This window comes from Centruroides vittatus, unplaced genomic scaffold (genome assembly GCF_030686945.1).
Source record: "Centruroides vittatus isolate TY-2023 unplaced genomic scaffold, ASM3068694v2 contig_349, whole genome shotgun sequence".
NCBI lineage: Eukaryota > Metazoa > Arthropoda > Arachnida > Scorpiones > Buthidae > Centruroides > Centruroides vittatus.
Window position 1 is genome coordinate 2009969 of NW_027122172.1, and position 22996 is coordinate 2032964.

The 22996-nt window shown below is 31.3% G+C and overlaps 1 protein-coding gene across 2 annotated transcripts in view; it reads right to left on the reverse strand.

The window, feature by feature from the left end:
• Positions 1-22996, reverse strand: part of LOC136974405 (dynein axonemal heavy chain 8-like) — a 315206-nt gene that overhangs the window by 21021 nt on the left and 271189 nt on the right. For both annotated transcript variants that reach the window (XM_067269272.1, XM_067269270.1), the window contains 9 exons: positions 19106-19261; positions 16649-16738; positions 16483-16575; positions 14144-14248; positions 13938-14076; positions 9376-9490; positions 6731-6921; positions 1333-1454; positions 1126-1244 (listed from right to left, as the gene is read on the reverse strand). In XM_067269272.1, coding sequence (XP_067125373.1) covers positions 1126-1244; positions 1333-1454; positions 6731-6921; positions 9376-9490; positions 13938-14076; positions 14144-14248; positions 16483-16575; positions 16649-16738; positions 19106-19261 — 1130 coding nt within the window. The remainder of the gene's footprint in view (positions 1-1125; positions 1245-1332; positions 1455-6730; positions 6922-9375; positions 9491-13937; positions 14077-14143; positions 14249-16482; positions 16576-16648; positions 16739-19105; positions 19262-22996) is intronic.

The following is a 22996-nucleotide window of genomic DNA, read 5'->3' on the forward strand; positions in this document are numbered from 1 at the left end:
AAAGGTTGCATGCACACTTACAGCAGCCCTACCAATGGCCCTCATAATATCATAAGCCTTAAATGTATTTTCATCATAAATAATTGGTAATAAGTCAATGTGTCAAATGTGAACAAAAAAGTCAAAAAGCTATTACTGATTAATTGGGAGATTAACCATCCACATACTCTTCAGGTTTCTGTATGATTATTGAATTTCATTTATGCAAATATTTAAAATCAAGAGTTTTTAGCATTTTGGCCTGACTTCCCATCAAAATAGTGTTGTATGTCCATTCCACTTACTATAGAAAAGTTACCCACTCCTGATCTAAGGTCTTATGTAAAATTGTTTACCAAGCTAAGTTTTTTCTACAATAAGTTAAAATAATACGACATATGAATTATTTTATTGGGATTGTTAATTGTCCACTAAATTTCTACATTCGTAGATTATTATTAGAGAACTGTCTCTGTGCAATTTCATTGACAAATACACATAAAAGTCATTGTAATATAAACTTTTAATTTTAAATTTTCAAAATCTAAACATTTAAAAAATAAATAAATGTAATTTAAAGTCCAAGATATGATCAGCTAATTAATCTGCATTTCAAAATGAGATCATTAAATGCAAAATTTAAAAATTTTGAATTTTATATCATGCAAACAGAGGCATAATTCTATACAATACCAATCTTCAACTTTGTGATAATATTGTCCATTCCATTGAAAATGCAAAAGAAAGCATACAAAATTAGACACTTTATTTTGTCTAATTTTGTATGCTTTCTTTTGCATTTTCATATGTTAAATTTTAACTTAGAAAAATGTGATCTCAAAACTACTTCAACTTATAGAAACACAAAATACATTAAGTAGAAACAAACATAAAATTTGAGTTACAAAAGTTTGACTTATTCAGAGTCTATCATATTGGTTTTTATACAGTTTAGGTGTTACTAAACCTAATAGGACTTTCACAATATAAAGTCTACAATATTTCTGAAAACATTTCAGAAGTATAAACCTTCACTATGAAAATAAAAATGGAAGCAAATAAAAAAACTATTAAATAATACTAATGATGGGGATGATATTTATCAATATATAAGTTTTGACTTATTTGTTACATCAAGTTCATTACCTTATTAATAGTAATTTTCTAAATGTATCTAATGATTTAGAATATCCATCAGGTATTTCTTCTTCTTCGGGTGCATTTTTTTCAAACCAATTCTTCCATGATCTGTCATTGAGTTTTATCTAAAGAAAATGGAAAAAAAAAAAAAAAATTAAATTCAGTATTAAGACAGAAAATAATAATAATAATAGAGAAACACACAAAACATACTTTAACTAAAATCTCTTGAAAATGTTGTAATTTACTTAATTCCACAAGATTTAACCAAGTCAGATTGGAGATCCAGTCTTTTGGCTTTGGAGTTACAGTACTTAAATCCAGTGCTGTACCACCTAATAAAATTAAAAAATACTAATTATTCTTATATTAATGACTGAATAATCACAAAAGATTAAACAAAAGAAGATAAAATTAAACGGGACAACCGCTACTACACCGGATTAAACTAATAAAACCTACTTAAAGCCTGTTACCGGTGAGCTTCGCTGAAAATCGTTACAAACGTTTTCGAACTATAAAGTTCTTCTTCAGGTAACTGACGACCGTTAATCGAATGCAATTCGAATAAAATCCTAATGGAATACGATTCCGAATTCTATCGCTTGGATCGTTGACGTCATCCAGGCATGCGCTCTTACCGGCTGTGTACTATCTTAAGTTCTTGTTTATGAGTGCTTGCCATGCCGTTGACAGGGCGATTTCGTCCTTATTGTTGATGCAGTTATCTTCCTTGAGATTAGCCTTATATATGCACAGAGCTTCTAGCCATCTAAGATGGTTTACGCATTGAGTTGTGTGAATTATTTTGGCTTGATTGAGAAAAGGTTCTATTTCCGGATCCGAGGCATAGATAGCAAGAGCGGTGGTGGACCTCGCGTGTAAAATATCACTCTCGTGTTCTTTTAGTCTTACTTCCAGGGAGCGCTTCGTGGATCCTACATAGATTAGACTTCTGTCTGTTCTATGGTCCATAATCGGGATGGAGTACACGCCCGGAAGTCGTTCCTTTTTGGAAATGTCTTTACCGTTCTCTAATATATCCGAAATTGTCTAAATATCCGAAAAACAGCAGCATTTAACGCTTTAATTAAGAGGGCTTATACACACTCGTCATCCCAGAGCTCTTTACAAGCCGAACTGAATCGTATACATCACATAGCCGTGAAACATGGTTACCAAGGGATTGCAAGTAAATTGATCCGCAAGCACAATAGACAAGATCCACAACCTAACCAGCTTCACGAGGAGGTTAGACCTAATTTCATACCGGTCACATATAATCCATATCTTGAAGCAATATACAGATCAATAGCTAAGAAAAAGAATATACGCATAGCCTATAGAAGATGCGCTACAATTTCGGATATATTAGAGAACGGTAAAGACATTTCCAAAAAGGAACGACTTCCGGGCGTGTACTCCATCCCGATTATGGACCATAGAACAGACAGAAGTCTAATCTATGTAGGATCCACGAAGCGCTCCCTGGAAGTAAGACTAAAAGAACACGAGAGTGATATTTTACACGCGAGGTCCACCACCGCTCTTGCTATCTATGCCTCGAATCCCGAAATAGAACCTTTTCTCAATCAAGCCAAAATAATTCACACAACTCAATGCGTAAACCATCTTAGATGGCTAGAAGCTCTGTGCATATATAAGGCTAATCTCAAGGAAGATAACTGCATCAACAATAAGGACGAAATCGCCCTGTCAACGGCATGGCAAGCACTCATAAACAAGAACTTAAGATAGTACACAGCCGGTAAGAGCGCATGCCTGGATGACGTCAACGATCCAAGCGATAGAATTCGGAATCGTATTCCATTAGGATTTTATTCGAATTGCATTCGATTAACGGTCGTCAGTTACCTGAAGAAGAACTTTATAGTTCGAAAACGTTTGTAACGATTTTCAGCGAAGCTCACCGGTAACAGGCTTTAAGTAGGTTTTATTGATAAAATTAAACTGTGTTTTTTGATAATACTTGAACTTCCTAATAGCATTTATATCTATACCACCATCACTCTAAGAATATAATTAGCAAATTTTTATTATAAAGTAAATAAATAAGTAAATAAATTAATTAGATAAATTTATTTTTTAATGAAAATTTTATATATATATATAAGCTTGGCACTTCAAAGCAAAATGTAAAAACAATTAATACAGATAAAAATCTGGGCAATGCTTTGAAATGTGAAACTTTGATATCAATTGTTGTTGTTTGTTTTGGTTAATCTTGTTATTACATCAAGACCTAACAAAATGACATACTATACAGTTCAGTTGGCCTTCGGCAACATAACATCTGATAAAATGCTTTCAATGTGTTGTTAATAAAATCATTATAAAAAATTTTAATTTGCATAAATTTGACTATTATTATTCTGGATAGCATTTTGAAATAAATCATTTGTTTCAATGAAATTTTATTCTTAGAAGTATAAAATTAAGCAACGAAAGTAAAATAGTATTATGGGGAAACCTGTAAACTTTGACCTATTAACACAGAAGTTTTACCAGCACCTTACTGATAATAAGAGATGCTCAAATTTAAAATTTGAGCTTTCTAGACCCAGTAGTTTTTTTTTCTCTAGCATTATCTGCAGTACTTCATGAAGAAAAGAAAATACAGCTATTTTGTGATTTTTGCACTTTTTGATCACTTATATTTTGTCAACTCCTTTATAGAAAAATCTGAAATTTTGTACACTACCTAAGAAAACAAGTATCTTTTGAATGAGATGTTCAGACTTACTATAGGCATTTGGGAGTGGAAAAATCGACTTTGAAATTGACAACCGTGACTGTTGTATACATTGTCAGTCAGTGACTTTTTTGTTTGGTGCAGGGTCACTGCCATGACTCTCAATAATGACATAGGCTACATGGTATGATAAAGTATTTATGATTTTTTAAAACACCTAGGTTTGAAGATAATGTTCATTAGTTAATGTAAAGATCATACTAAAAAACAAAACATTTAAAAAATTTTGTTTACTACAATATATTTTAATTTTCATTTGTATGGCTTTAGTTTTAGTCTCCAGGTTTAACAAATCTAGTGGCCATTGGTGAGCAAATACCCCTGTGTGTCAAGCCCTGGTTATAATAAATGCTAGGTATTAGTAGAATAGAGAAATGTTTATGGTTTTAAACAAATTTATATGAATGAGAATTCTTGTGATGATAGAGAAAAGTTACTTGTTTTTCAACAAGTAACTTTTCTCTATTGTCAATATTTAGAATTGCGGAACAAAGATGATTTGCACAAACATTTTTCTGTTGAACACTTTTTAAAATAATTGCACTTTTGAATCCTGCCTCCAACAAAAGACAATTTGCTAACTACTTCCCATACACTAACTTCTTTTCCCACTTTGATGTTAATAAGGTTTTGTTTGCACAATATAAATTCATTCCTAGTGTTTAATAATTTCAGTTTTCCAACCTTAGTGCTAAGTAAATAAAATTCATCATCCTTAATACTTATGACCACAGCTATTATTGATTTTGCATTGATCTTTGCTCGGTCTACATCCAGTATTTTGATTCTTACATTCTGTTCAACTGAAGATTTTGGAAGTTTGTTATAAGAGCCTGTTTTAATTTTCTTTGTTTGAATTTCAAGGTCTTCCTTTTGCATTTTTTTGAAATGGCATCACTTTTTCAGCTCAGTTATAAATTGTCAGAGTCACATCACCGATTCTCAGGAGATAATGTGGATATGTTGTCTCAGTTTCAACTAATGTCAAAATGCTGCATTCCTGCTGCTTTGTTGTTACTTCAACTGTATTTTTTTGCTGATCTGCAGTTTTTTTCTCTGCTCCAATTGTACTTTCCAGCTGCATTATTTCATTTCCAGCATTTAATACTTTTTCCAAATCTTTTTCAGTGTCTATCTTGTTTACTAAATCACGTGAAACAATTAAGTTGGCAAAACTAATTTTCATTGGAACACCAAACAGTTTCATATGGTAAATGTTTGATACTGTGCCATTGCAATAATGTTGGCCATGTTTCGGGCTACTCAAATATTTTAATCTTTTTTCTTCTTCATTCTTGTTTTCGAACTGGCAACATGACACAATAAGGGAGAAGTACTCAAGGGAGTGCCAGGGTGGAATGTGGCTTTTTTCCCTTGTGTCAGGGAAGGTTAAGTGGTGAGTTTTATCTGTGCAATGGTTTTACGACTGTGTGTCATGATTAACTAGAGGACAAGGCTAGAATCCGTGTCTATCAAAGGCATTAACTGTGGAACTCTCAATTAAATGTGATAAAATGATTAACCTACAAGCGATCAACATCCCTAGAGGAATATTTGTGAATTTTATGTGTAAATTTGGTGTTGAACTTTGTGACAAACCTTTGTGCAGTGTATTCAGTGTCCAAGTTTGTTTTTGTAACATGGAGCATTCCGGGTGTAAGCAGAACTGTACCTCAGGAACTTTTTCTTTGTATATATGTGTAGATATTGGTTGTATATAAATTTAATTATAAGTACTCTCATTCTGTTTATCTTCCATACCAGGTGGTGACCACACTACCTCTTCCACACAATACCACATTAAGGTTTATTGTGAATACCACAATACTCTCATGATAAACTGTATTCTTCATTTTTGCACAAACTTCAAGCCTTCAGATTATTTTAAAGTTTAATTTGTTTTCACCAAGTTGGTAACATTTCCGACGTACTAGTTTCCATGTTCAACTGATCTCTGAGACTGGCTTATGCCATGGTTTTCTATGAACTATCTTTTTGTATCAACCCACTTGCCACATAAACATTGGATAACTTGGTTACAAAACTTTCAACCATTATCAGAATGAAGGATATTAGGTAAACCAAAAGTTGTGAAAATATTCAAAAGATGATATGCAACTTACATGGCCCTTTTTGATTTTAATGCTTGGAGAAAAATTATCCTGGTTTACCAATACAAACTTCAGCACATTATCTGGATTGGCTTGCATATCAATTAAGGCAATCTTGCATCGTGAATTTATTTTATTGTGTATGATGGGTTTTACCACAATACCTTTTTTCAATGTTTTTTTTTGTTTCTTTTAACAAGGTTCACATAATCTTAAATAAGTAACATTCAAGATTTAATAGTCACATTCTTATACTTGTGCTTCAGTTCAATAGATATCAGAGTACTTCCACCATAACCAATAGCAATGTGGGCATCATGCATCACATTAAACAGTTCATTGAGACATATATAGTAGGAAATTTCTTCTTTTCCATCAGACTATAGTTATCTATAAGACTAATCATGCATCATTAAACTGTTATTTCATAACATGTAAAATGAATCTACTAATCCTGTCAGGCACAAAATATAATTTGAATACTATGACTGCAAAATTTCAACAAATAATAAGGGATTATTTAAAAATTTGAGTTATTTAAAATGAACATTTATAAGTTATATCAATACATCATTTAATTTTTAATAAATTTTGGTTTTTTAAAATTTTAATCATAGTATTTGAATAATCATAAATTGCAATAAAAATTTCTTAAATTTATAAACATTTGGACATTTTATCAGACAAGTATAAGAAAAATTAAAAAGATATTTGAAACATTAAATACCTCTAACAAATATTAAAAATTCTTCTTTACTGATTCTTCCTTGTTCAATGTCAATTTTTAGAGCAAGCAACAGAGTAAATAAAAATTTGTGATTTTCATACAAACCGCGACATACGTATTGGAAAACTTCAAATGTAAGAAATTCAATAATATTCTTTATGCGCATTCCAGTTATGAATGATTGCTCAGAACTGTTAAGAATTAAATTTAAAATTAAAATAACTATCTTAATATTTATTACAATTATTATATGAGCTGCTCACTTGCCAAATCGATTAACTCTACAAAACAAATAGTATAAAAATTGATAATATAAATTACTTTTTAATATTAACTTTAATTTAAATAAACACAGTAGAATGTATTTTTATATTGTTACATTAAAGCTATGCTTTGATATAACGATATATAAAATTAGTTGTGTGAAAAATGTAAAAACAATAACTATTATATTAAGGATTTACAAATGGAGTTAATTGATTTGGCCTGTGAATGGCTCATATATTATTTAACTGTGGGAGTGCTAAAAACAAACGAAATCTTTAGTATTTTATTCAGACCTCAGAAAGAAAAAGAATATCAACATCTTATAAACCATTATAGTAAGTACAGGGTGTTGAGATTTCTAAATAAGACCATATCTCTATAATTTATCATTTAATTGTAATTGTTGAACAACCACAATCAAATGATAAATGTTATTTTGTTTCAATAAAAAAAGCCACTGCTGTGCCATGCATAAACATAGCACAGCAATGACTTTTAAAACTGGCCCCATAAAAGTAAAGAAAAAAAAAAGTCTAATTGTTAAGCTGCAGATCTGCAGTGTCAATGGAAAAATTATTTGTGCAATGCAGGAAAATGCATCTGTTCTGCATTGGACATTGATGTGTACGACTTTAATGGGCAACTCCTTTTAAAACCTTATTATTCAAACTTTAGTTGAGATTTTTTCTACTTTTGGCTTATTTTTCCCAAGAACAACTATCCCATTGACAATGTGGGTTGTTAACTACACAGTTTTTGAAGATATAATTTTTTTTTAAAGTGCTAGTTTAAGGCCAATTTTATGCTTGATGCAACAGCAGCCTTTGTGATTGAAACAAAATGACATTTGAATGACCACAATTGAATGATAAATAATGGAGATATGATTGTATTTGAAAATTCTAGATATCCTGTATATTTAAAAATTAAAAACACATTAAGTATATGTTTTTATAGAGTTGAAATACAATTGAAGTTGTTGATAAATATAATATTGATATGTACATCTGTGACAATCACTCGTCATATTATGCACATAAATGAAATTGTCAGTTTTAAATCCTTTGTTTGTATGGTTCTAGAATAGCCCATTGTTGCCTGGAGGGACAATAAACCCAACGAGGGAGCAGAGAGGTTATATATATTAAAATGTGATTGGAACAGAGACTCTCTTTTAAGTGCCATCACAGAAAAAATACAAAGGTGATCATCAACAAAGATATTGTTCAAGGGAAGAACTATGAGAGTGAACAGACTCTGTTCCAATTAATGAGACAACTAGGATGAGGCAGTGATTATTTGAGATTGTCAGTTTAGAGGATCATCATCTATTATAGTGTCTCCTGTCCCCCTTTGTTTGACTGTGTACTGATGGTAGAATGCTTTTGTGTAAGAAAGAAAATTTGTGAATTAAACTAATATAGCATTTGTCACAACCAGATGATTTGAATGATTGTAACAGAAAACTGAAAATTTGTATTTTATGAATACTCTCTGATTACTGTTTGTATTGAATTGGATGTTAACTGAACTTTGAGTTGAGAAAATAAACTCTTACACATCATATTGTGTTGGGGAAATTTTGTAAAGTTTTGAACAGTCACAAACAAAACCTTTTTTTACCAGTATTGAACTTAAACTAAACTTCCAAACGTTTTCGGCCTTCACCAAGGCCTGCTTCAGGTGCTGAACTAAACTGGTTTCCTACTTGGAGCGTCATAACGATGCTGTTTGATTTTAAACATTGGTTTTGTTGTGTCTGTTCATTTCTCGCTCCGGTATTTCTGAGAAGAAGACTGCTATTTTGTAAAGTTTTCCTGTTACATAATAAAAGATCGGTGGTGCCATTAACCCCTCAGAGAACAGTTATTCATAGTGACATCATTTTACTCTCCCCTTTCTAGTGCTGACCTTCCATTAAACAACTGTGAAATCTTTTCTGTGATCTTTATTCTTTTGCTCACACAACCAGTTCTATGAGTTTAACCAGTTTTATCACAATCTCCAACAAGCACATCAAGTCTAAAAGATAGCATATTTTCCATCCATATATAAAAATTTTATCATATATAGATTGAATAGTTGAAAAACATTAAACTAATATCATTTACACAAAGATTCTCTTGAGGATCTATATAGTCTTAGGAGAATCTATTAGAGAAAATAAGATACAAAATTAACTTAACAGAAGCTAATTCTTGTTTAAAAAACAGTATTGATTCTGACGAGAGAACCAAATCACTATTATACCTTGTATAATTAATAATAATCTACAAGTGGCTGAAAATTGCAAAAAAATTAAGAAATAAAGAATAATTTTGAAGAATTAAGTACTTAGAAAAATTAACATTTTTAATCAAAATTATTAAAATGCTTACTCTTTCATAGATCTGTCAAATATTTCTAAAAATTGCATAAGAGAGGTCTGATACATGATATTTACCATACTCATGTCACATATCAAAAAGTACAAAATACTTCCTCTTGTTGCAACTGAAAGAAAAAAAAACATTAACAAAATGTGAATTTATATTATAAATGCTGTATTAAAAATATAAAAAAAATACAACATTCTATTTAATCAAAGAAATAACTGTTTTAATTCTGAATGTTTAAGTAATAAAATTCTTGATTTAATTAAATCACAGACTGCATTAAAGGGATAATGAAAAGAACTGTATGATAAAAATACTTATACTTAAATTGTTCTCTTATATAAGAATAAATTAACATATATGATTTTTCCAGTAGTGTTACATAGTCTACATAAAAATAAGAATATTTTAATGCATTAAGTTCCACCAATGCATATACTAAACATGGCATTTACTCTAGTCCAGGGGTGGCCAAAGCATGGTGCATTGGACAATTACAAATGGCGCTTCAGTCAGTTCTGAGCAACATTGCCAGATTTGGCTTCTTTGCGATTAAGAATATTACATAGAAAAATTAATTTTTTATAGTCTGTCTTGGCAAGATCATTTGTTGCACAATTCGTTGCAATCTACATTGCAGATAAAATGAGTGTTCTCCACATAGTAACTTACAGTGTATGCATGTATTTTGAGTCTTGCGATCTTTATTTCCGATCAGTTTACAGGCGTGTAAATGGCCGAAAACATTTATTGTAATTAAAGTTATTGCCAGAAAATCACGATTGTTTTTTTAAAATTTTATCGACAAATCTTGGGTTATTAAAAGAATTTTTTAAAAGTTGGCTACTTTTGGGCTACTTTTATAAAAAATTTTGGTTACAAACACTAAAAACATCTGGCAACACTAGTTCTGAGTGAGCCCTGGTGGTGTCCTGGCAGCTATAGCACCAACATGAAGCGATCACCCTCTCGTACAGATCATTGCTGACTATTGTAAATTGGTGCTTCAATAAACTGGCATAAATTAATTAATTTAACTGCGTGATTAAGTTATTCCTTTTTCTCCCCTAAGCGAAGCTGATTTATTCTTATCTCTATTTATCAACCCCTAACAATGAACGTAAAATGGTATAAAAAGTATTCGAGTTATAAGGCGCATCTGAACTCGTCTGTCAAAAAATTGGCGCATGGTATGCAAAAGGTTGGCCACTCCTGCTCTAGTCCATCAGTAAGGTTGGGATAGAGTAAATGCTTTATACCAGTGCTCTATACTATATTACATATTATAAATTTTTATTCTGAGATACACCATAACTTGAAATCAAATTTTTAAAAAATTTTGTGGAAGAAAAAATGCTAAAATACTCAACAGAGTTTAGTAAAGTTGATTAACAGAAAAACAATATAAATGATTTGAAATACATAATATTTAGCAATTCTTTCTATGCTCTTTTTCATAGGCAGTAACTTTTCTAATCATACTGCATCATAATGTCATGTCAAACACATTTTAAAAGCTAAATAGAAATTTAAATTAAACACTCATTATCAACCAAACTGATTTAAACTAATATGAACATTCAACACTATACCCAAGAACATGGATGTCTGCAAATGGGGGAAATGGAGCACTTGCCTCCCTAGAATCAAATAAAAAATTCCACAAATTATAATCATAAAAGTGATTGAGATATATCTTACACTCTTGACGATGGGATGCTTTGATGCGTAACTGTATTCTATAATGTACATTACGATACTTGTAAAAAATACCAAAAAAATTAAATAAAAATTTATTGATATAATTGTTTCCAAGCTTTGCTTCTCTTCCTGGAAAATTTTCTGCAGATGCCATGTCTAAAAATATAAGTATTATTATTGGTGCCATATGATCTATTTGTAACAGCTGTTGATTTTTGTTTTAGGCTGAGAATGTAAGATGCCATTGATTCTATTGAATGTAAGATGACTTGACTCTATTTTATATAATTAAACAGAGTAAAAAGTGTGCTTATAATTAAAGAAATACAGTATATCATCTGAACATTTCACCTAGTAATAACTGAATAATTACTTGTGTAATGGCAGATAACTGAATTCTTGGATATTCTGATTATAATTTATGAGGTCTGTTTAAAAAGTTCCCAAACTTTTTGAATAGCCCACCTCTGGTTGGTTATTTTTTAATCTGCTTGGAGGCGTTGTGTTTATGGAAACCTCTTGAGTAACCTCCTTCAATCCGTTTGTTGATATCTTGTTTTGGTGATAAGTTATGGCCGTTTATGTGAAGGGATGTTTGTGGGGTTTGGCAAAAAATCGGATCTATGGAAATGAGCTCTTTGAAGGAGCAGCATTATTCTGTGAAAGTCTATGTGAAACTCAGGAAATCAACTCAAAAGTCATGGAAACTTTTGAGTTGATTACCAAGGCTTATGGTGAGGATGGGTGAAACATCCCCCGCCCCAAAAGAGCTCGACAAGTTTGCTCAAATGTTAAGGTGATGTTGACTGTTTTTTCGATGCAAAGGGGGCGATGCATCACAAATACCTACCTACAGGCCAAACAGTCAACACAGAGTACTACCTGGGGTTATTAAATGCCTACGAGACAGAATCAGGCAAAAATGGCCTGAACATTGGAGAAACGGTGAGTGGTTTTTTCACCACAACAATACACTGGCTCATTTGTCTCTCAGAACTCATGAGTTTTTGGCCAAAAACAAGACCACTGTGCTTCCCACCCACCCTACTTACCTGACCTGGCCCTATGCAAATTTTTCCTGTTTCCCAAACTAAAAAACCCACTCAAAGGAAAAAGATTTTCCACCATTCCAGAGGTAAAGAAAAATTCAACAGAGGAGCTTACGAGCATTCCAGAAGAAGCGCTCCAGGACTGTTTCAAAAAGTGGAAACACTGTTGGGATAAGTGTATACATTGAGGAGGAGACTGCTTTGAAGGGCACCCTGACCAATAAATTGAAAGTGAAGTATTTTTTTGTAATAAATAAACTTCAGGAACTTTTTGAATAGACCTTTTACTTCATCTTTCAATTCAATGAAAGGAATAATATCACTAATATATAATTCAGATGATGATAGTTACATGTTATGAGAAGTAACATTATGGGTGAACAAGTTCAATTGACTTCCAACAGCTGCTTTGAAAAGCCAATGATAATATTATCAAAGATAAAATTCCACAATAAACAGTAACACAAGTAACAACAAAAATTAGATTTCGGGTCCATTGTAAAACAATGATTGTATGTAAAAAGTTTATAAAATAACATTTTAAAACATTCAAAAATAAATGATTCTATTCAAAATTATTTTAATTTTTCCATTATTTTATAGTATAATACTAAGACATCACATGACTCTGTCGTATTGTGATAGAATTGAGATGGAGCTGGAAAGAAAGAAGCTATCCCTGCACCTGCTATGCCTAGAAGAGGCAATTTTTGTACCTGACAGACACAGGTAGGTGAACTTTTCACTTGCAGCCACAAAAGAGGCTGTCCTCATATCCTTGTACCTGCCAGCCATGGGGGACACAATCCTTGCACTTGCTGACATGGAGAAGCAATCTAAGAACAAAGCAATCTCTATCTATTGCTTTGTTCTTGTGTGTTTTTTTTGTTTTTGTGTCTATTTTCCATTAAGTGCATGCAATGCTGTTTTTATTTTTGACTCCTAGGCTTAAATTCCATTAGATGTGCTCAGTTGCATCAGAGAGCATGAACATTGTCAGTTTAATACCTCTGTATATTGAAAACAAAGTCATGGACTTCTATTTTTACATTTAAATGGACTCTCATTACATTTTTGGATTCCTCATCACAATTAATGGAAAATGGTAAAGTCCATTCATAGAAGGCATGCTAGCAACCATAAAACATCACAAGACTTTGTTGTGTGATTAGAGCAATATCGCTTTGCCATGCATATTCATGCTATGACCTTATATCTCGAAAACGAAGTCATGGACCCCTATTTTTTTCTTTTTTTTTGGATTCTTCATTGCAAATAATGAAAAATGTTAAAGTTTAATCAAAATCAATCAAACTGATTTTGAGAATAAATACAATTCCACAAACCATATCAAAGAGACTTTGATAATGCTCCACCTAAAAATTATATTCAGATGTGTATGTTTACTTATTTTTGTAGTAAATCTTAAAAATATATTTGTACATACATTTTCAATATTGATTCAGGTGAAAAATATAGGTAACTATATGCAAGTCTAATAAATACTCTAAACAACTTTATTAGAGTATCAGAAAATGCCACGTGTTAGTTTGCCTTAGAAGTTTAGAAAAAAACAAACTGATCCAATTAAAATCAAAGTGTTAATTCCAAAACAATAATTTTTATATAAAAATGCAATTTTTTCAAAATTTAAATATCATATTTTAATTAAATCTTATTTTAAATATATTTCAGTTAAAATACTTTTTGAATTAAAAACATTGCAACTGCATTAAAAATTATGAGAATAAACGGTGATATACGTAAATTTTGGAATATAGTTCATATAAAAGTAATATGAAAATATCAAAATACCTGGTCTAAATTCTTCTCTTGCTTTGTTTATCATCTTTTCTGTATTTGTTGCTATTGTTAACTTAGCAGATACATTTGCTGCAGTTTCCTTGGTGATTGCCAAAACTTCTATTAAGCTATCATCATCAATAAGAGAACCCTAAGGATAAAAACAAAATTTATATTTAAAACACTTAAAAAAAATTAAATATAAACATTTTATATACTTTTAATGTTGTTAATTTATGAAGTAATGTATCTTCTAGATCTTTCATTTTTCTCTTATTACTTGCAACACTTTCCAATAGAGTAGTTCTTTCATTTTCAAGTTCCTAAAACAGTTAATAAAAGTGTTTATGTTAATATCAGTTCAAATAACAACATATCTTACTTATGACCAGATTGCCAAAGTAATAAAGACTTTGATCTGCTGCCCTAGAAGATATGCTTTGAGTTTCTGGTTGTATCAGCCAAATTTTTCAAGTTGTTAGTCCAGATATGTTAATATCTATTTCTCTTATCTGACTGATCTTATTGTGGGATTAGCTGAATCCAAGATGAGCAAGAAAAAGATTCATTGTAATTTCTTCCTACTCAGGTGCAAATACCATATTTACTCACATATAAGACAAGGATTTTATTCATTTTTTACTACTTCAAAAACCTAGGTTGTCCTATATGTGCAAGCGAAGGATATTTTGTGTTTTGCAATAATTTTTGTGAACTGTGTATTTGCATTTTTTTACTGGATGCTCACTCACTGGTGTTTAAAACAAAAGTATTTTATCTGGATCATTTGAACCGTTCTTGTGTATTATCAGAAGTAAACACAAATAGCAATAGGAAAAGCAAAGCTTTTGAATTAAATTCCAAATTGAAACTGCAAAATCACACAGGAGCCTGATATAAGTTTTAATCCATTCACACATGAAAACAGATAATTATTCAGAAATTTGAATTCAGAGAAACTCATAAGTGTAATCGACGAAGAGGGGATTAGACTGTTAAGAATTGGAAAAAAAAAAGTTCCCCATTGTCCAGTTTTACATGAACAAATCATGTAAGGAACTGAGTCTGAGCGTTATTTTTATTTTATTATTATTTTTCGTTTTATTATATTTTGTTGGAGCTTATGTTTAGTTAGGATGAAGGTTCCCCACCACTCTCTTAGTAACCAAAAAAAAAAAAGATAATAAACCAACTCACGAAAGAACGAGCGCCGTAAGAAAAATCACGCGCACTTGCGTTGCCCAGAGGAAATGAACAGTCTGGAGAAAAAAAATGGAGGGGAAAATCCCCACACTCACTAGAAAAAGAAATACTTACTAAACCGTCATAAAACATCCCAGAAAATTGTGCTAAATGCTTTGTAAATGGTTTATAAGATTTTGTCAGAGAACTGAAGCTGCCAGAAAAAAACTTGATGTTAGACAATTAAATATGTAAATAAGGGGAGTAACCTAGCTGAATTGTGACGTCACCCCACAACATAAAACCAGCTCACTAACCGAAGACGAATGAGGTGATTTCCAGAGTAAGGTGATTCGTGATCGAGGTGTATTACCGAGTGAAAAATTCGAGGTGAAGTCCAGATTGAAAGTTAGGCAATCCAAGAAGTTTAAAGAGGAATTCGATTTGACGATAGCGAAAGGATTGAGGTTCCTAGTATAGTGAGGTGATGAATAGGCGTTTAGTTCGTAAGAGATTTTGTTCATAGTTCTTAAGTATTTGATTTGTCGAATTTTCAAAAGGGGAATTAAGATTAAGTTAAGCTAAGTAGCTGAATTTTATTGTCAGGTTGACTTGTTGATTTTCATTAATAAATTTTGTTTTGGACTATAGACATTGTACATAGTTAAATTCGATTTACTAATTAAATATATTTGAAACTTTTTCTCTGACTTGATATTTGTCGTTATTCTTACTAATTTTTTCGGTGCACGCGTAAAAGCCCAGGCCTGGCAAACTAATCTCGAATTCGCGTAAAGTACCCGTTAGGTTAACGAAAGTTTTACCGGCCGCAGTTAGTGTCGGTTTCCTGAGATACTAAAAATAGTACTTTACAATCATGTTGATTTTACAAGATTTTTCCTTAAAGTTTAAAATGCCAGTAATTTTTGCAGGATAATGTGTTCATTTATATGCTTTTGATATTTTATTTGTGATTAAACAAAATAAAATTAGAATTGTATTAATAAATTTAATTTTCTTTATTTTGATCTTTTAAAGTCACACCTTGTCCTATATGCGAGATAGTCTTATACACAAGTAAATACAATATATGTTCATGTACACATACTGACACACACTTTATTTGCACCTGAGCAGAAAAACATTTTATTTATGTAAACAAATACTTTAAACATAATATATATAAATAAGTTTTAATTCTTTCTGTAACATTACTCATAACTTTTGTTTTGTAAATTCACATTTTTGTAATTATTTACTTAGAATACTTAACTATTTATACACATACACACATGAGCATAAACACTGATTAAGTATTTTTTGAAATTCATGTAATAATATTAAAAATATAAAATTATTAGAAATGAATTCTAACCTGTTTTTCTGTTAGGATAACACGTCCTAACAACTGATCTTCTAAACCTTTCATTGTGACAGTAAAATCAATAACTGAAGTTTGAGCATTTATCTGTTAAGAAACAAACTTAAACTATATAAAATAATAAGTAAATAAGAAGTTTAAAGAAATATCATAAAAAAACCTCAGGTGTAAATGATGGATTTGGTAACTTTGTTGTCATATACAGACGAAATCCTGGCATTACATCCACTTCTTTATCACCAACTTTAACCTATAAAAATTAAATTAAATAAATTATGGGCGAGTTTTATATATAAAATATAAAATAATATATAAAGTTTAATATATAAATTAAATAACATAATATATAAATTTAATATGAATTAAACTAAAATTTAGGAAGTGAAGTTCCTAAATTTTAATTTTCAATTCAAAACAATAGATATAAAAGGTGGGGGAAAAACACTTAAAATTCTGTAATATTCCAGAATCACACATCACAGTTCAAATCCTTTCCTATTTATTTTGATCTATTATTTCCTAATAAAACAAAAGTTAATTATAGGCAGATGATTTTACTATTTTATATGAATTGGTGTTGTTATATAAGTTCTCCAATAAGAAAAATTAAAAATATAAAATAATTTTAGATACTAAAAATGAATAGTCTATGAATGTAATCTCTAATTAGCTCTCTGTATTATTTATCTTACTCTTCAGAGAAATTCAGATCAATGTACTATGACAGTTTATTAAGACATTTGTCTTACTGAAAGACTGTTAAGAAACAAAAATTGATATGTTATAAAGAAAATAGTATATTTACTTCTATTTTTATTGAATTTACAAATACAGAGACTTCCAAAATGAATGCTGTAGGGAACTGAGTCCGAGCGTTATTTTTATTTTATTATTATTTTTCCGTTTTATTATATTTTGTTTGGGGCTTATGTTTATTTAGGACGAAGGTTCCCCACCACTCTCTTGTTAGTAATGAAAAAAAGAAGATAAAACAACTCACAAAAAAAAATAAGCACTGTAGGAAAAATCTCGCGCATTTGCGCTGCCCAGCGGAAGTAAACGGTCCGCAGAAAAAAAAATGGAGGTGGGAGTCCCCACACTCACTAGTAAGGAAATACTTACTAAACCGTCTTAACATCCCAGAAAATTATGATAAATACTTTGTAAACGGTTTATAAGCTTTTGTTGGAAAATTAAAGCTGCCAGAAAGAAAATTAATGTTAGCAAACTAAGTATGCAAATAAGGGGAGTAACCCAGCTCAAGTGTGACGTCACCTCACAGCATAAAACCCGTACGTTAACCGAAGAAGGGGAGGTGAATTCCAAATCGAGGTGATTTCCAGAGCGAGGTGAATTCAAAAGTGAGGTGATATTCTGATAGAAGTCCAGATTGATAATTGGACGATCCAAGGTGTTAAAGAGGAATTTGATTGACGATTTGACGATATCGAAAGGATTGAGGAAATAGGTTCTTCGTATAGTGAGGTGACGGATAGACGTTTAATTCGTAAGAGATTTTGTTCATAGTTTCTAAGTATTTGATTTGTCGAATTTTCAAAGGGGAATTAATATTAAGTTAAGCTAAGTAGCTGAGTTTATTGTCGGGTTGACTTGTTGAATTTCATTAATAAATTTTGTTTGGATTATAGACATTTGTACGTAGTAAATTCTAGTTACTAATTAAATAAATTTGAACTTTTTGATTTGACTTGATATTTATCGTTATTCTCACTAAATTTTTCGGTGCACGCTTAAAAGACCAGGCCTGGCAAACTAATCTCGAATCCGCATAAAGTACCCGTTAGATTAATGGAAGTTTTACCGACCGCAGTTAGTGTCAGTTTCCTAAGATACTAAAAATAGTACTTTACAATGCTACCACTTTAAGTTACCGTAATTATGTTAATTATTATCCAAGAAGTATGTGACATACACCAGTCAATAGAGTTACTAACGAAGTTTCATCTCTCATCTGCATTCAAACATCTTGTTGCCTACCGCCTCCAAGAAGTGCCATAAATGAAAATGGCAAATCTGCAACACAGTAGACATTTTGTTTTTTGTACTTCACAAACTTCGAATCATTTTGTGTTCTGAAACTGTTGATATAACTGAAAAACATTTGTTTTATATGGTAGATCACTTTGAAATTATCTATGAAACTCATGTTGCACAAGTATGGGTGATTCTGTCTTTGCAAACAGCAGAACACAAAACACCTCAGTTCTGAAGTCACATTTTTATTTATTAATACAATACTCCTTAGAGATAGTAGGCAAGAATACACTTGAATGTAGATGGGAGATTTAACTTGGGAAATACTCTATCCCATTGGTGTATGTTGCAAACTTCTCAAGTAATAATTACAGTAATCTAAAATGTTAACATTCATTTTGGAACATCCTATATTTATATTTAATATTGTTAATACTTGTCATAACTTCTCAATAAAAACAGTTAAAAAATTAGAAATACAGTATATTTATTTCTGATCATTCCAATATATATCAATTTTGTAAATTCAGAAAAATGAGTTAATGCTAATTTCATAAATTTTGTATCATTTGTTTCTAAATTTATTAAATTATAATAAATTTCAATTATGTTTAATTATTACCTTGAGATTTTTACCGACTTTTAAAAAGTTTTTGTCTAAGACATTATCTAAAATTGGATCTAATTCTTCTTGAATATTTTCAATAAGCAAAGGCAATCCGAGAGCTAACGAGTCTTCTAAAATATTTCTAAATAACTTATGATTTAGTGTGGTCACCTTAAATGATAAAATAAACTTTATTATTAAATAAAATTAACAAATTGTAACAATTAGTTGAATTAAAACTTACTATTGACTATGTGATTTATTTAAAGATTAAGAAACTTTTAAATATTTAATAAAAACAATTATAAATGTTAAAAAATTAATTAAGAAATTTTTATAATGTAAATAAATTAAAGTTAGTATTAAAATTATAATGCAATTTAATAACACTATATTTCACATTTTAATTAATTAAATTACAACTCCTGGCAAAAATTATTTGAATGCGATGTAAAAAAAAAAAATTGTTTAGTTTGAGCTCATTTCACAAGAGAACAAAACTGTAACATTCAATACAAAAATACACATTTTACTCATTGGATTATTAAGTGTTAATCTCCTTAATTTCAAATGAATAAACTAAATCATTTTTCCCAAAAAATATTTTTATATAAAAAGGTATTGGAAAGATGTTTTTGAACATTGTTCTAAATTTACAGATTTGAGCATTCTAATTTGAATGGAAGTAACTATTAGCTTTAAGAGGTGTGTTTGCATCATTTAAGTAAGCATGACATTTTACCTGTCTTTCCTTAAACAATTACCCCAATCAAAAAATTTATTAATGATGTGAGAAAACAAATTATAAGGCTACTACAAGATGAAAAAAACCAAAGGAAAGGTGCAATGTATGTTGGTGTGTTGTTAGGAACTATGAATTTCACTTGAAAAAAGTTTAAGGACAGCAGACATAAAAAAATAGTGTCAGAAGTAGTAGCCCTAAAATTCAGCAATGCTCAAGATCACCTATTAAAAAAAAATATGTTTAAAAAATCAAAAAATGTCTTCTAAACAATTAAATTCAGAATGGAAGTGAAATAAAACAAATGTCTTTGACATAACAGTGAGAAAAACACTGACAAGGGATTTTCATTTGCAAAGCCAAAACAAAATACTTTCTAAGGAAAAAAAATTAAGTTAAAATTTTCAAGACAGCACAAAAATCAGACCATAAAAGACCAGATAAAAATTATTTCTTTAGATGAGTCATATATGTATTAGATGTGGTGATGATGCAGGAAAATACTTTTGGTGGATGTTCAAATTAGAAATTTAAGAAAGACTGCCTGAATAGGAACACTACATTTCCAATAAGTTTAATTGTTTGGGGATGCATGTCACCAATTGGATGTGGAAATATATGCATTCATAATGAGGCTGTAATAGTAGAAGTGTATGAAGAAATTTTAGAGTCGTTAAAACACCACCACTCACAACTGGATAAACTTGATAAAAACAGCCACAAAAACCAAATATCCAGAAATACCATGCAGAAAAAAAGGTGATAGAGCTAATATTTTTGCCTGTGTTGAACAGACATCACCAGGCTAAATGACCCTGCAGCTATTAAAACAACGGAGGTTTGCTGTACAAGTGTGAATGTGAGGCTCTGGACAGGTCCGAACCTTCAGTGAAATGCACATTAAACTATTTTTTGAAAAAAAAATAGAAGCCGAAAATAATTTTTTGTATGAAAATGCAACACAAACTTTTCAGCAATAGAAGAATGTGTCCTAAGATCAACCATTTCCAGTTGGAGATGGTTGATCAAATTAAACATCGATTTTGACCTCTCCTGTGATCTGAGCTGATATCTTGTTACACTTAGTAATGTGTGATCAACCTCTTAGAATGTTAGAACAAGGAAAAGTGACCAATTGGAATAGATGATTAAGGATAAAAATTAATAAAATCCCAGAATTTTAAGGATGTGATGACTTCTTCTGAAAGTTCCAAGTGTCAGACCAATTGTTGTGTGTTTGTCTCATGCTTATCTTCGTCTATGTCTCCTGTTCTCAGATTGACATTTTCCCATCGCTGGAAGTCGACTGCATTGTCCCGGAGTTGTCAAGACAGACAGTTGTGGCTGTATGCCATAATTTTAAGTCAGAACATTCTAGTTTGTAGTTTCTGTTTTTGTTTCTTGTCTTTTCCCTTTTCTGGAATCTTCTCTTGTCTTTATTTCCACTTCATTTGGTTGATGATTGATGTTCTGAACTGTCCTGTAGGGAGAGAAAATTCCTAAGGACCTAAAGGAGAGAGCTAACAGTTTTCCAATTGGGAAGAAGAGTTGAGACTGGAAGAAACTTTGGAGAGGAGAGTTCGATCCTGACCATATCAAGGGACTTAAAAATTTCTTCAAGGCTTCATGCAACAAGAATCCTGAGGCTTCAGTTAATCATTGATAAAGACAGTCTCCTTTGATCCCATAAAAAGATATATTAACCTCCGCAAAAGGACAAACAAAGAAATTTTACTGAGAATCATCAAAAGTAATCATCTCCGTAAAAAAAGAATCAACCGAGTATGGGTACCCTTTTCCTTTGTGTATTTGAATTTCCATTTCATCTCTATAGTTATAAGTTAGTTTTAAGTTAGTTGTAAGGAATTTTTGTAGAACAATAGTTGTGCCTATTTAATAAAATCGCAAGATGTGGAAACCTTTCTGTTTTGTCGCATAAGTCCGCATGTCGGGTCTTTTTTGTTTACTTGGGCAGAGTTGAGCAAACGCCTTAGAGTTGGCATCTGAATTCTTTTTCTTTTGTGCATTATGTTATCATTTCTTATTAAATCAATTGTTGTTTTAATTATGTACTGTCTTAATCGTAGTATATTATCACCTTTGTAGCATCATACACAACTACACTTTTCCCAAAATGAACTCTCATTTGCATATCAGGGACACTCCTTTTGGGACTATCTTGGAAAGAAAAGGAAAACCCAGAGGTCGCCACCAACTCAGAACGTCCAAGATCATAAAAATCTTGTAAGCTCCTTTTGTGTCAAATAAACAGTTTCTTGTAACTGTAGAGTCTGTTTTAACAGTACCAATCGCACTCACATATGACCTTTTGTGACCTCTCAACTCTATTGGCATTTCCACCCTCGTCGACAACTTCACATGAAAAGGGGAGGTAATATAAGAAAGAGAGAGGGAGGTGGGGAGAGGATAGTAAGTTTACATTTTGTAGAAAGACTTCCACACAGGGAAAAAGAATCTACATTGCGATAGTTAATGGCAGTATTTTTGCAGGCGGCCTTGTAAATTTCAACCTGTTCTAAATGTCTGAGACATGCATGGTTGAAATGCACATCTATGTTGGGTTGGAGACAAAGATAGCTAATGCAGTGTTGGCCAATCCTTTCAAGATGGAATTCCAATGCTCTCTGAGGTAAGTGTTTAAAAGGCATGTTGTAGCACCTACATATTTGAAGTTGTGGTGGTTCTGTAATCAGTAATGGATGTAGTGTAGATGCCTAGTTGGAGGTGCATGTCAAGATACATCACAACTAAAGTCTATAGGAAACCTACATACCATCCAATCTTCATCCCTGCCCCTTCCCACAATCCCTTTATCTTCAAGTTGGCTGGTTTCGGTACCCTTATTCATAGGGCCTTCACTCATTCATCTCACATGCAAGACTATTGCCCAGTATGCTACTCTCTGCACATCATTAAAGGCCTAGTGAAGATCCTTCTTACTCGTCTCGTGATCTTTACAAATGTTCCGTTAGAAGGTCTCATTCCTTCCAGATGAACATAGGCTACATACTATTTTCATATTAAAAAAATGAAAATGCATGATGACAATATTTTTACTGCTGCATTTGTCTTGCATCATTGTTTGTCTGCTTCATTCAAGGTCAATCCCCTTCAACAGACGTGTAAGTAAGCCTTATCAATGA